We start from the raw sequence: 13,805 nt of genomic DNA, 5'->3' as shown, positions 1-13,805 counted from the left end.
TCAAGAGAGTGTACAATCAGCTGACTTTGTATTTGGTGAAACTGCAGTGCATTATAATTCAGAATGTGCTTGGTAATGGAACCATGCACATATGGAACCCTGACTCGACATGGGTAGATGTGGCTGTGTCAGGCACTAAGCACGTTCCCATATAGAAGGTGCCTGAGCAGACTGGTAGTGATATCAAGCCTTCCTTGGGAGAATGATGGTGTGGTCTTGGGGAAATTATTCATCAAAGTGTCTTCCCCTGAGGAAGTTTAAAGGGGTCTGTACCGTACACCTAAAGGTCACACAGGGTATGAGCAGCCCCAAGGATGGTGAACAGCTGTTGGACTGAGTAGCTTACACATGCCACTTTGACATCATTTGTGTCAGGGCTTCAGGTGAAGAGGTGCAGTGCAGGGAACATGAGGGACATAGAGAATCCCATGGAAACAGACTCTGCTTCATCAGTCTGTCAAGAATGATGAATTAATGAAAAGAAAATACATTGTATGCATGTATGAAGTTGTCAAAGAACTAATGAAAATGTATTTTTAAAAAATGCTTATCTTCCTTGGGTGATAGTAATGTATTTGTGCAAGCATTGCCACAAAAATTTGACCTGAGATTTCTACTTGATGCCTTAGGGGGAAGAAATAGATTCTTAGTAAATAGCTATAAATTCACAATGCAACCTAACAAAAAATATAACTTAAGGAAATTAGACAATACAATAATGTGTATAGCAAAACACTGGGGCCTAAGCAGACCAGAAGACCCCCGGTGAAGCTGAGTATTGTCATGATAACAGTCTCAGCTGCAGTGACAGGCTTACAGTCTCAGGGTTTCTCTGCCTCCCACACAGCTGCAAAACTCTGATTTTTCTATCAACAATTTGTTACGACAAGGTAATGGAAGGGCAGAGGTCACACTGGGTTATTAGAATGACAGAAAGAAAACAATTTGAAAAATGGGTTTTACCAAAACAAGTGAAATATATTTTTTAGTATTACTCTCCAGGATTGCTATACATTTGTGGAAGGTGGTAAATGGGAGACTCTGAAATACATTCTGAAGAATGTTCATCTTAAAAAGAGGAAACAGGGGCTGGGGAGACAGTTCAGTGGTTAAGAGGATACACTGCTTGTGCTAGTACCCATGCCAGGCAGCTCACAACTTCCTGTGACTCCAACTCCAGGGGATCCCAACCTCAACCCCCCTTTTTATTTTAAAAAAAATACTTATTTTTATTTTAGGTGTATGAGTGTTTTTCCCTGCATATAGGTATGGGTACCAGGTGTATGCAATACCTGAAGAGGCCAGAAGGGGGTATCATAGCCTCTGGATCTACAGTTATAGACTTGTGAGCAACCATTTGGATGCTGGGAACAGAATCTGGGTCCTCTGCAAGAACGAGTGCTCTTTACTCATGGGCTATCTCTCTAGGCCCCACATTTTCTCTCTCTCTCTCTCTTTTTTTCCCAATTAAAAATATGCATAGGGCATACTGCCTGCATATTTGTCAGTGTCCACAGAGGACAGAAGGGAGCATCTGATTCCGAGACTCAAGTTATAAGCAGTTAGGGGCTGCTGCATGTGTGCTGGGAATTAGAGCCACTGAGCCATCTCTCCAGCCCCACATCCTCTTTTTATACCACAGCGTTCGTACAGTTAGTGCTGCCCATCTATGCATGGGTATGGGGCCATCCACTGGAGCATGGGCAAGCTGCCCTTAAAGAGAACTGATTCTTCCTCGCCTAGTATAGCCATCAACTGTCAATAGCTCCTTAGCTAAGGGTGGGGCCTTGTGAGTCTCTCTCCCACTCATGCTGGAATCGTGACTAACTTGATCTTGCACAGGCAACAACTATTGTGAATTTATGAGTTCAATGGTAGTGTCTAGAAGATACTATTTTGCAGTAGTTTCCCAACCACTGGCGCTTACAGTCTTTGCACCTCTTCTTCTGAAATATTCTCTGACTCTTGGGGATAGGGGGTATGTGATAGATATTCCGTTTATGTTAGCCAGTATTCTTATCTGTCAAGTCTAAAAATGTTGCTCAAATTACTCAAAGGGGGTCACGTGAATGAGTCAGGAAAACATACCACAGCCATCACGTAGACTCAGGCCCCGTTTCCTAGTAACAGTTCACACCAGTGATTGTCAGGAAAGGAGAGGCTGACAAAGCCCAGCAAAGAAAGCAGCAGTTCAGAGACCCATGCTGGCCATCCGGTATCCGGCCACTTACAAGTGGAAACCCAGCTCTCATTTAAGGCTTGACTAGTTAGTAGTATGGCACCCACTGCAGCCTGGAGCTCTGAGAGGCTCCAGGAACCTTTCTGAAACCCACCCCCCACTTATGAATAAAAGAGAACATTTGCTACGTTCATAGATATTCCCAGCCCCAAACAGAACAAGGAAGACAAGAGTGTTTCATCTGAGTTAATTTTCTCGCCTGAACTAGTTTTCAATAGAGACACCTTCAAGTAGTTGATGTGAGGTCTTTGGAGTTGGGATTGTACCGGAAATGAAATAAAAAACAATTCCATTTGGAGTTGAATCCACAACTCTATCAATCCCCTCTCCCCCCTTTCCTGCCCTGCAAAACAAAAGAAAAAAGAAAAAGGCATTAAGGTTGATGGCATCTCTGAACCTCTTGCACTAGAGAGAAGTATCAACAGAAATAGTAATTTGAGGTTAAAGACTTCAAGAAATTAAGAGAACGTTATACCTACTGTTTTTGTTTGTCTGTCTTCTTTTCAAGACTTTAAGGTTGCAGAAGTTCCTGTTCCTTCACAAAACAGGTCAAGATTCAGTATCCACAGACCGTTAAGTGATTTATTTATTATCAGTTTTCAGGTGTGATTAACAGTATTTAATAGCTATTAATCTTGGGGAAACAAGAGGATTGCTCAAAATCAACAAGATCTAAATTGCTACGTAGTATCTTTAAAAATGGAAACTGGAGACTTGGAGACTTCCCTAGCCCAGAGAGATGGTGCTGCTGTAAAGGACAGAGAGAACAAATTCATTACTTGCCACCAGAGGGCAACCTTGTTCTGCAGTGGAGAAGATGGTGTGGGTGATACATCTGATGCGTCATTATATGGCAAAAATTCTCCTTTCAGTTTGTCCCATGATGCAGAGAACTTTCATGGCCATGACAAACTGCCTATATTTCTCAGGGAGGTAAGAAAGTGTCTTGTTCCTGCTATTAGCCTACTGTTCTTTATGCTGGAAGAATCTGCAGTACAAAGGACTTATTATCTACTGAGACTCAGACTTAGGGTCCTGCTTCCATGAGGAACCAAGACGGCCAACCAGAGGATGGAAAATGGTCTCAAAGTACCCTTTCCATCAAGGGCAGGGAATCCAAATGCATTACATGCATATATGGATGCTAAATAACTTTTCATAAGGTTACTTCTCTCTGCTGTATTAGTCTCAGCAGCTCTTATCTCCCTGGCTTCTTTCTCTATAACATCATTAGTCTCTAAGTTAAGTTCATGTGCATTTCATAATCGGTAGTACTTTAAGACAAAATTCTTTTAATTATAGGTAGCTGGCCTTCAGAATTTCCTTATGGCCACAAAAACAGATTAATACAATGACCCTTGAGTCCTCTATCTGTATGTGTCTTTCCTGTTCTACTGTAGATGCTTATTTGTACATCAGATTAACAATGGGAGAAGGGAAGGAGATAAACAAAACCAAAAAAGTGGCCAATATGCATCTTATAGTTTGATCCCAATGTGGAAAATATGCAAATGAGGAAAGTTTGTGAAGCAATAACAGTGCAATAAGATGCAGTCATTAAAACAATATTTAGGAGAAAATGTCTGTGCTAGTGCTGTGTAGAAAAAAAAAGTAGGTGTCGATTGGGGAGGTGGCTCAGTGGGGAAAGCAGCACCTGACATGAACCTCTGGCCTCCATGTGAGCCTGCTTGTATGGGCAGGCACACCCCCAGACATGGGTGCACACCTATACACCCCATCCCCACCCCCACCCCCACAAATCAGTCAATCAACAAAAAAAAGGAGGTGTGTGCATGGTACTACGTTTTGTTTTGTTTACACCCTCCTCTTCATTCATAACTAGCTCTAGGGATAGTTATGCTGAATTTACAACTCTGTGTGTGCTTTTTGTATTTTCCATTTTCTATTATAAACACGAACTGTTTTATATTTATTAAAATATAATTAAAATCCAGCAAAGACTAAGTATAGGGTTGAGAAAGGAGAGAAAGGGAGTCTTTTGTTAGAAAAAGAACTCTGCTTTTCACATAAGATTATCCTCACCAAAAGGCATGCCAAAAGGGTTGTATTGTGCCTGGCTGCCTTATTGGGTTAATTAAAATTTGCCCTCCCAAGATTTTCCGCTAGACCCCATGTACACACCCATGACAGATGCTAATGTTACACAAAAGGCATGCAGAGGCAGACCCAGAAAGCAACATTCTTGGACACGTTTACCTGGTAAGAGCAGACATCTGCTAAGGAAGTCCACTTCACACTAGTGGAGGATGTGCACAAGCCAAGCAGCAAGATTTTCTTAAAATCTTCTCTTCTAAACACAGATTTCTGTCCCCCACGACTGGCAAATCAGGAGGCTTGGAAGATACCAACAGACAGACATAAGCCTGTCTGGGAACCAGGCTCAGCTATAATTGTTGAGGCTTCGCCCCAGTGACCTACCTCCTCTAGCTAACCCTCACTTCCTAAAGTGGCCCCAACCTCTCAAAACAGTACCACACTATCTGGGGACCAAGTGTTCAAGCACATGAACCTGTTGGGGCATTCACACCCTAACATCTGAAGAGCCTCTTCTCTATACCTGTATGCACAGGCACTACATTTTGTGATTGTTTAGCAGTTTCAATTCCACAGTTAAAAGACTGATAACATTTTTGTGGTTTTGTTTTATTGCTTGTTTTTTTTTTTTTTTGAGACATGGTCTTGCTACATACACCAGGCTGTTATATACACAATTTTCCTACCTCAGCTTCCTGAGTCCTGCGGTTAAAGGAATACATCACCATACCTGGTTCAAGACTGATAATACTTTGAGTGGTATTTGTGTGCTGTATGTATATAGGCACATATGAGAGTGTAGGGGTGCACATGCACATGTGCACATTCAGAAGCCAGACGTAGAGAATGGATGTCAGCCTCTATTGTTCTCTGCCTTAATTTTTGGCACAGGGTATCTCACTGAACCTGGAGGCTGCCATTTGGGGTAGACTGGCTGGCCAGTGGGCCTCTGGGATCTACCAGTCCCTCCTCTGCCTCAGGTTTACAAGTGAGCACACAAGACCATCACAAGACCAGGAGACAGAGGAGGGGATGGGAGGGGCCAGCCTGTGACCTCTTAAATGTCCACTACCACACTGCTGCCAGCATCTGAATCCTTGGGGGCACACTCAAACCGCTGTAGTCAGTATTCACTGCACCCAATTTTTACTTGGGTATTAGGTCCTTATGCTTACCTGACAGGCACTTTACCATCTGAGCCATCTCCCCAGCCCCAAGACTGAATATATCTGAAATGCAAAATAAAATAAAAAGGCAACAGCAGCAGTGAGCAGGGTTCCTCAATCTCAGTCCTGATACCAGAAGGCAGAGTCTTCTTTGTTGTGATTCATTCCTATCAAGGGCCATATGGAGCCTGTCCCTGAGAGTGGAGATTTTAGCTCCAACTCAAAGGGCTACAGCTAAAACAGGTGAGAAACCACTGTGTTCTTCTAGCCTGAAGTTAACAACCTGTAGCCCATTGCCACAGTCTATATACACAAGCGGGTTGGCATTCAGCAAGTTCAAATGGCTTCAACATAGATTCCCTGGCCCAGAAAACATAAACCATTAGATGTTTGCTGACCACTATGGACTGAATACAATGGTTTGAGTATGCCCCCAAGGATTCAGATGCTGGGAGCAGTGTGGTAGTGGACATTTAAGAGGCAAGCCCTCTTGAGGTCATAGACCGGCCCCTTCCCTCCTCTGTCTCCCGGTCTTGTGATGTAATCACTCTTGCAGGCATTCTTACTAGTGTGATGTGATGACCATGAGGTTAATACAGCTACAGGGGCCCTTGCATGAGCCAGACCTATGATGTTTGGACTTTCAGGTTCCAAAACTGTGAGCTAAACAAACCTTTATATTTTAGTAAGCAGCCAGCCTCACACATCTCCTTTTAATATAGACTAAAATACAGACTAAAACAATGACCCCCCTAATCTCTCTTAGTCTTTCCTAGTCTAAGGCGGGGTTTTCCATTTCTACTATAGAAAACAACTGCTTCGGCCCATCCTGCCTGATGATGTTTACAGTGATATCTGTAAGTAAACATACTTCACAAACACACCCAACTATTTTAACAAGAGGTCCAAGAAAGCACTATGAACAAGGGATGCTGATCACTACATACTCAGTGCAATACCCAATCAAAACGCTGAGGCAGAATGGTTCCCCTTTCCCATGTTTTCTTTGACTATTCAAAATACAGTTCGAATGTACCCAAAATAGGGGGCTGGAGAGATAGCTCAGCAGTTAAGAGCACTGGCTGCTCTTTCAGGACTCAGGTTCAATTCCCAGCACCCACATGGCAGCTCACAATCTGTAACTCTAGTTCCAGGGGACCTGATGTCCTCTTCTGGTAAGCTCCAGGCACACACGTGTTATACAGACATACATGCAAGCAAAACATTACCACACATAATAAAATACAACTTTTTTAAAGCTCCCAATATTGATGGACACAGTAGCCGCTTGCTTTAAAAAAGATGAATAATTCTCCACTATTCCAGATCTGGAAACTACCATATGGTCCAGAAACTCTACCCTGAAATAAATACACCAAAGAAACAAAGCATGTCCACACAAACACTTTCATTCAAGTGTTTAGGACCTCATTTTCCAGAGGAGACAAAAGATGCCCATCAACTGATAAACAGGAAAGTAAATCCAAAAATGCCCGAAATATATGGATCTCATTTTAGTAAAAGTTAAACCCATTCTCACTAGTTCTGTTTTATCTTCTGAAAATAACATAGCAAGAATTTTCAAAGGTCTGTTTAGTGCATGGGTGTGTGGGGTGCACATGTGGATCTGAGCATGAGCACATGGAGGTCAGAGGTCAACATCATATGGTGTTACAAACACAGCTGCCTCACACATGGCTTTTACATGGGTTCTGAATTCAGATCCTTATGCTTGCAAGGCAAGTACTTTATCAAGTGGGCCATTTTGTTGGCCCCTAAGCGTCCCAGTTTGCATTTAAAATTAGGAAAGCTTTGCGGGGTTTTAGACGTGAATCAGAGTTACTTAAAAAGATATTAAAAGTGAAGCTGAACACATAAAAATGTAAATAAAACTAATATCAAAACAACATCTATTTACTTATTTGCTTATTTTGCTACAGTGCTAGGGATGAAACCTGGGGCTTCAGGCATGACAAGCAAATGCTCAACAGCGTAGGTGCTCCCCGAACTCCAAGGTAAGAACTTCACTGTACAGCATCAATTTTATTTTGGATGTTCATTTAAAGTGATCAGTTGGCGCACACACCACTGGGTGCTGTCTGAGAAATTCTGGTCTGTGACTAGATTTATGCAGAGTAATCTGTATGACTTCCTACAAAATTTCCAAGGCAGCCAGCAAGTCAATCTGCAGACAGATATAAATCATATTCACAAACTAATGAAGCAGAGAATTCACATGTGGGATCCAAATAAAAGCTATACTCCTGTGCCCCATTCTAATAAAAGTCACAGCTTACGTGTAGCTCATGATATTGACAAGAAAGACTGATTTTTGAAGGTGTTGTTTCCTCACAGTGACACTTGGAGAAGCTTATTTTAGTTCAACCAAGATCCAAAACTCTTAAGAGGGTCATAAAAGGTAAAAAGTAACCATGGAAGCCACAGTAAGTCCCTGATGTTCCTTCCTTCCATCCTTCCCTCCCTCCCTCCTTCAATTTTAGCAGAAAGATCTGCAACTTCTTCCTAAAATATATTTGAAATCAAGTGCAGAGCTTTGTTGAATGAAGGCCCACTTCTCAAATGGATGGCAGGCACAAAATGGAGGGACCCCATGGAAGGAGGTGGCTTACCGTCACAGTGAGTGCATGTGTAGATCTCTGGAGCAGTGGGCCACCCAGCATCCGATCACAGACCTTGAGAGGTGCCCACAAAGACCAGGACTACCCTGCAGAGAAACAGAGAGACTTGCAAACAAATGTCATGAAAATCCATGAATCCATCCCTTTTCATCCCTACTTAGGATGAGACGGAATCTCATCCTAAGTCATATTTTACACATTTTATTCGTTCATCATTTTTGTCTTCACCTTTTGTATGAAGATAGAGGTTCTAGATACAAAGAATACAAAATGGAATAGGGATTAAAATAGCTGGCCCGGCGTTATTATACATGTAGCAATTCTGACATGATAAAATCACTACTAACATAGATTCTGCTGGTACTATCACTTAAAAATAATGTCCCAGGAGGCACCTTAGTCTTTAGGACAGTGTTTTATGCAACCAATAACCTGTGCATACCCTCAGGTAAAGACATGCATAACATTTAGAGTAAATCTAGCATGCTTATTAGTGTGTTGGCACATCTGCTCATATCGTATCTTTGGCTCCTCTAAAAGCAAAGGCATCACCAACTAATATGTCTTTCGTTTCTCTCGGTGCTAGGGGTATAAAACCTAGAGCCTTGAAGGAGCCAGGCAAGAGTTCAATCATACCCTAGCTCCATTTCAACCCCTCTAGTGGTGTTTTTATGAACTGCCATTTCAAAGGGTTGTGCCTGAATTTATTTCTGTGTTTTTACCTATTTGTTTACTGATTCATTTAGTGTCTATCTGTGTGTGCACCTGAGGCACCCAGAAGACAACTTTTCAAAGTCAGCTCCCTCCTTCCACCACTTGTGTCTCTGGGATCACACTGAGTCGAGTCAACAAACTTGCTGCTGGGTACCTTTACCCTCTGAGCCATCTTGCAGGACCCTGAAATGATTTTGAAGAATCTAGGCTCCGAGCTCATGAAAACATCATCCTTTACATCACACCAAAAATTTCTTTAAGGGGCTGGAAAGATGGCTTTGTGGTTAAGAGCACTGGCTGCTCCTGCAGAGAACCCCGACTCAGTTCCCAAATCCCATATGGTGAGCTGCCTCTATAGGCATGAAGCGTGAATGTGGTGCACATACATACATGCAGAAATTCACACATACATATAAAATTAAAAAACTTTTTATTTTTTTATTTTTCAACAACTAAGAACACAAATCAGCTAACCAGCAGTTGCCTAACAAGATCTACCCTTACCCTTGTAAACTTTCTTTAGTTATGAATGAATCCTGCTCCTGGAGTTCAAACTATCCAAAACCATCGGAAAACCGCAAGAACCAAGGAAATTCAATTCCGGCCCCTCAAATTCTTATTTGATCATCTTGAGCAACAGCTAAAAGGTGCAGATTTGCTGTAACTCCAAGCCACCAGTGAAGCTGTGAGGGAGGGTGCTGCTTATTACCCATTATAAACTGTTTTCAGGAAATTCAAGCAAATCAGCCCTACAGAGTTATGTTTATAGTTCTACTGTTTAAAGGAAGGAAATGAAAGAGATTTGACAGGCAAGTTCACAGGCTTCCAAATTTCATTCCAATATTAAAAAAGAAAGAAATCATAAGGATTTTAGAAATAAAAATAAGACTCATAAAACTTTCACCTACAAAAATCTCTGAATAGAAATTAAAAGACACCAAACCAGAATGAGCCAGGCACAAAGGAATATGCTTGTAAAATAAAAACAAATTTTGCTATGAAGAAAATGCAGTGGGAAAGAGGGGCTGGAGAGATGGCCCTGCAGTTAAAGAGTCCTCTGCTCACTTGCAGAAGACTGAGGTCAGTTCCCAGCACCCACATGGCAGATTCAATTATCTGTGCCTCTATTTCCTGACAATATTGGCTTCCTCTGGACTGCATATGCATGTGATACCTATACACACATGCAGGCAAACGCTCATATACATCACATAAAGACAAGGATATCCTTTTAAAGAGGAAAAATGTGGTGGAAAAAGGACAAAACTCTTTGAAGGAAGCTGAGGGGGAAGCAATGACTACTCAGGGTAAGCTGTAAATTATGGGGTGGGGGATAAGCCTTATGATGAAATAGCTAAATGCTACAAAGTATCAAAATATAAGCAGCTGTCACCACAAAAAGCTCCAAATTGCCTGTAAATTAAAAGATTAAACCCTATCATAATTCAATAAGCAATTAATATACTAACAGTTCTTATTACAAGCTGTTCAGAAAAAACTTTAGAATTGAATTCCTATTTTCCTTGGTCCAAAACAGATGGTAACTCACACATCAGAGTTTCAAAACTGAAGACTATCTTTTATATATGTTGTGAAACTCTGTAAGCCTAATTGATTTTATCATCTGTGTGTGATCAACACACACCAACACACACACACACACACACACACACACACACAAAGGGGAATTATGACTTTGGTTAATGGCATTCTTCTGGTTATACAACCTGTCAAAAATAATTAGTTGATTGCTGAAAACAGTAAATTAAAATCCTTCTAAGAGCTAGTTTAGACTGATTTCCCCGTGATTAGTACCATAAACAAAAGCATCATCAATAGTTGGTGTTCTCAGGGCTGGGGAGATGGCTCAGTGGGTAAAGTGTTTGCTTTGCAAGCATGAGGCCCTGAGTTCGATCCCTAGCACCCATACAAAATCTGGGCATGGCCCTGAACATCTGTAACCTCAATGCTGTTGGATAGGGACAAGCAGGTCACTGGCCAGACAGTCTAAGCAATCAGTGAGCTCCAGGTTCAGTACAAGTTTGCCTTGGTCATTGTGTTTTATCAGAGCAATAGAAAAATAACTAAGAAACTCACTATATTTTTACTGTTCCGCTAATTCCCTAAGTTGGACTCAGAATTCCTCGGGCATACGGTACCCCCAACCTTCCTTTTTCTCTCCACTGTATCCTGTATTTCCTTCTGTTATGTTATCCAAAACATCATTTTTATATCTCCTGCTAATAGGAAGAATGCCATCCCATGTTGATTTCTGTACTCTAGGTTGGACACACAGTATGTACAGTAGGAGGGAGAGGGAGGGAGAAAGAGTGAGGGTGGATGGACCATATATGGTCACAGAACATTGCAGTAGCTGATAACACACATTAACACAGTAATTACACAATCTCTCTGCCACATTTGTTTTCTTCCTTTCTGTCTTTATTGCAAAATGCCAGAAGGAAGTACACTATTTTCACAAGGATATTAGAGTTCTTTGGAATTCTTCCTGTGTAGGTTGGAGTTCAGGGACTTGCACATGGCTAAGCAAGTTCTCTACCACAGAGCAGCATCCCTGCCGTGTTCTATTTTTCTTTTTTTTTTTTTTTTTTGGTTTTTCGAGACAGGGTTTCTCTGTGTAGCTTTGCGCCTTTCCTGGATCTCGCTCTGTAGACCAGGCTGGCCTCGAACTCACAAAGATCCACCTGCCTCTGCCTCCCGAGAGCTGGGATTAAAGGCGTGCGCCACCACCGCCCGGCTCCCTGTTCTATTTTTCTTTTGGGACAACATCTCATTGAATTAATGATGCAGAGTAGCCTTGAAAATGAGATCCTTCTGCCTCAGCCTCCTCAATGCTGGGGCTACAGGAATTTAAGTAGGTACTCCTTCTACACCCCTGATGTGACATCTCAGCACACTAATGTCCTATTTGAGTGTTCCTGAGCCATCATTCACCTACTTTCCTACCCTCTAACTCTTCATACAGTTACTGTTCCACAGGGTTGAGAAGTCACAAAGACATAGCTAAATTTAGTCCAAACTCAGGAATGCCCTCTGTTAAGGCCCATTCTGAAGTTAAACAGGTAGGTTTCTTCATTCCCACTTTGTTCTAAACTTTATAGTGCTTCAGAAAAGCTCTGCACTTTTGAAAAATACTCTAAGACATTTCTAGTTGTTTGGTGTTTTGCCTGCATGTATGTCTGTGTGAAGATGTTGAATCCTGGAGTTATAGACAGTGGATGTGCTGGGCCTAGACATGAATGCAGCGATTGTGGGCCAGTGCTGGGACCACAAATGAGTGCTACAAAGAGTACTCAGGATTACAAATCAGTGCTTGGATTACAAGTTAGCTTCGGGACCACAAGGATTTCAGGTGAAGGTACTAGATGCACAGCGAGCTCTGAGATTAAAGGCATGCATGCGAATACATAGCCTACCAGCAACGCAAACATTTTAGCACTTACGCATGCATGTGTGTGTAAGCCAGAGGTTGACATCAGTGATTTGATTGCTCTACACCTTATTTACTGAGGCTGTCCCTCACTGAACCGAGAGCTCACTTGTTGAGTTAATCTAACTAGACAGCTTGCTCCAAGGATGCCTCCGTCTCTTGCACAGTGGGCTTTACTTAGTTTTCCTGTAGGTTCTGGGGATCCAAAGCCTGGTCCTCATCCTTGTATAGCAAGTGGTTATTCCACTTGGCCATGTCTAATCACATGGAACTTTTAAATTGCATATAAGAAACGGTATTGAAATGATATCTAAAAGAGTGTTCCTCAAAGGCAGTCACTTTGGGGATTACATTCTTAGCCTATGAGAAGAGCATTAGCAATTTAAAGTCCTCTTTAAAAATGATGTCAAATTTAAAAATATTTTCCTCACAAAAGGAAATCCTGTCTTCAAGACTCATTTACCCCAATACGACAAGAACATTCTGACTTGAGTTCCCTATCATTAAATATACTCCAGCATCCTCAAGATTGTTGTTTTTAGTTGAAGTAAAATGAAATCACTTAACATAAAATTAACCATTTGAAAATGTGCACTTTGGTGGCATTTAGTACAATGACGTCTTAAGAAACCACCACCCACAAAAAACTTCTATCACACTAAAGGAAAACCTTCCACCCCTACACAATCATTCTACCCCTCCTCTCGGAATATCAGAACTGCTGGTTGGATGTCCATACCCGTATCAGAGTATGACACCCCTCCGCTTGGAATATCAGAACTGCTAGCTGGATTTGCCTACTCTGAATATTTTACATAAATACACATCACATAGTGACCATTTTTGCCTGACTTCTCTCACTGACCATATTTCCAGAGCTCTTTCTTCCACAGCAAGGATCTAACTTTATTCCTTTTTATAGCCATGCACCATGTTGTTAGTGTTAAGTGATTTTCCTTCCAGGGGCGATCAGGCAATGTTAGGAGAAACCAAGTGGAGGTGAGCTCCAGGGCAGTGACAGACAGAAACAAAAGCACACATGTGCACACACATATGGTCCATGTGGTCTCCAAAAGAATATAAAAATCAATGTGTAATTCCCAATAGGCTCTGGAAACCTGAAATCTATGACAGTATTTGACTGAAACAAAAGTATGCCAAGATGCTAATGACTTAAAAAATAAGTATAATAATAGTGCCAAGAAGTAGGCCAGGTCTCCATGAACCTTTATCCACTGGGAATTAAAATCAGGCCACCACCCTCAATTTTCTTTTTACCCATGAAACTATGACAATGGGCATAGGAAGGTGAAAATTGACAATATCTGAATTGTTTCCTCAGATTACCTTCATTTAATTTATTTCTTTGTTTTATTTTTTAAAATGTATTTATTTGTTTGTTTTGTTTTTAGAGACAGGGTTTCTCCGTGCAGCTTTGGAGCCTCTCCTAGAACTCTCTCTGTAGACCAGGCTGGCCTCGAACTCACAGAGATCCGCCTGCCTCTGTCTCCCCAGTGCTGGGATTAAAGGCATGTGCTTAT

The 13,805-nt window shown here is 41.6% G+C and overlaps 1 protein-coding gene across 12 annotated transcripts in view; it reads right to left on the bottom strand.

Annotated features, from left to right (window-relative positions):
- Window positions 1-13,805, bottom strand: part of LOC131898816 (F-box-like/WD repeat-containing protein TBL1X) — an 87,221-nt gene that overhangs the window by 24,455 nt on the left and 48,961 nt on the right. For 4 of the 12 annotated variants that reach the window (XM_059250018.1, XM_059250016.1, XM_059250020.1 and 1 more), the window contains 4 exons: window positions 8,091-8,185; window positions 5,470-5,523; window positions 4,457-4,593; window positions 2,719-2,774 (listed from right to left, as the gene is read on the bottom strand). In XM_059250018.1, coding sequence (XP_059106001.1) covers window positions 2,719-2,774; window positions 4,457-4,473 — 73 coding nt within the window. In that variant the 5' untranslated portion in view covers window positions 4,474-4,593; window positions 5,470-5,523; window positions 8,091-8,185. Of the gene's footprint in view, window positions 1-2,714; window positions 2,775-4,456; window positions 4,594-5,469; window positions 5,524-8,090; window positions 8,186-13,805 lie in introns of all 12 variants that reach the window. The other 8 variants (XM_059250017.1, XM_059250022.1, XM_059250023.1 and 5 more) reach the window with 4 other exon arrangements.

The sequence above is a fragment of the Peromyscus eremicus genome, chromosome X (assembly GCF_949786415.1).
Source record: "Peromyscus eremicus chromosome X, PerEre_H2_v1, whole genome shotgun sequence".
In the NCBI taxonomy this organism is placed as follows: domain Eukaryota; kingdom Metazoa; phylum Chordata; class Mammalia; order Rodentia; family Cricetidae; genus Peromyscus; species Peromyscus eremicus.
The sequence above is the reverse complement of the archived record's forward strand: the minus strand, read 5'-3'. Positions and strand labels throughout refer to the sequence as shown.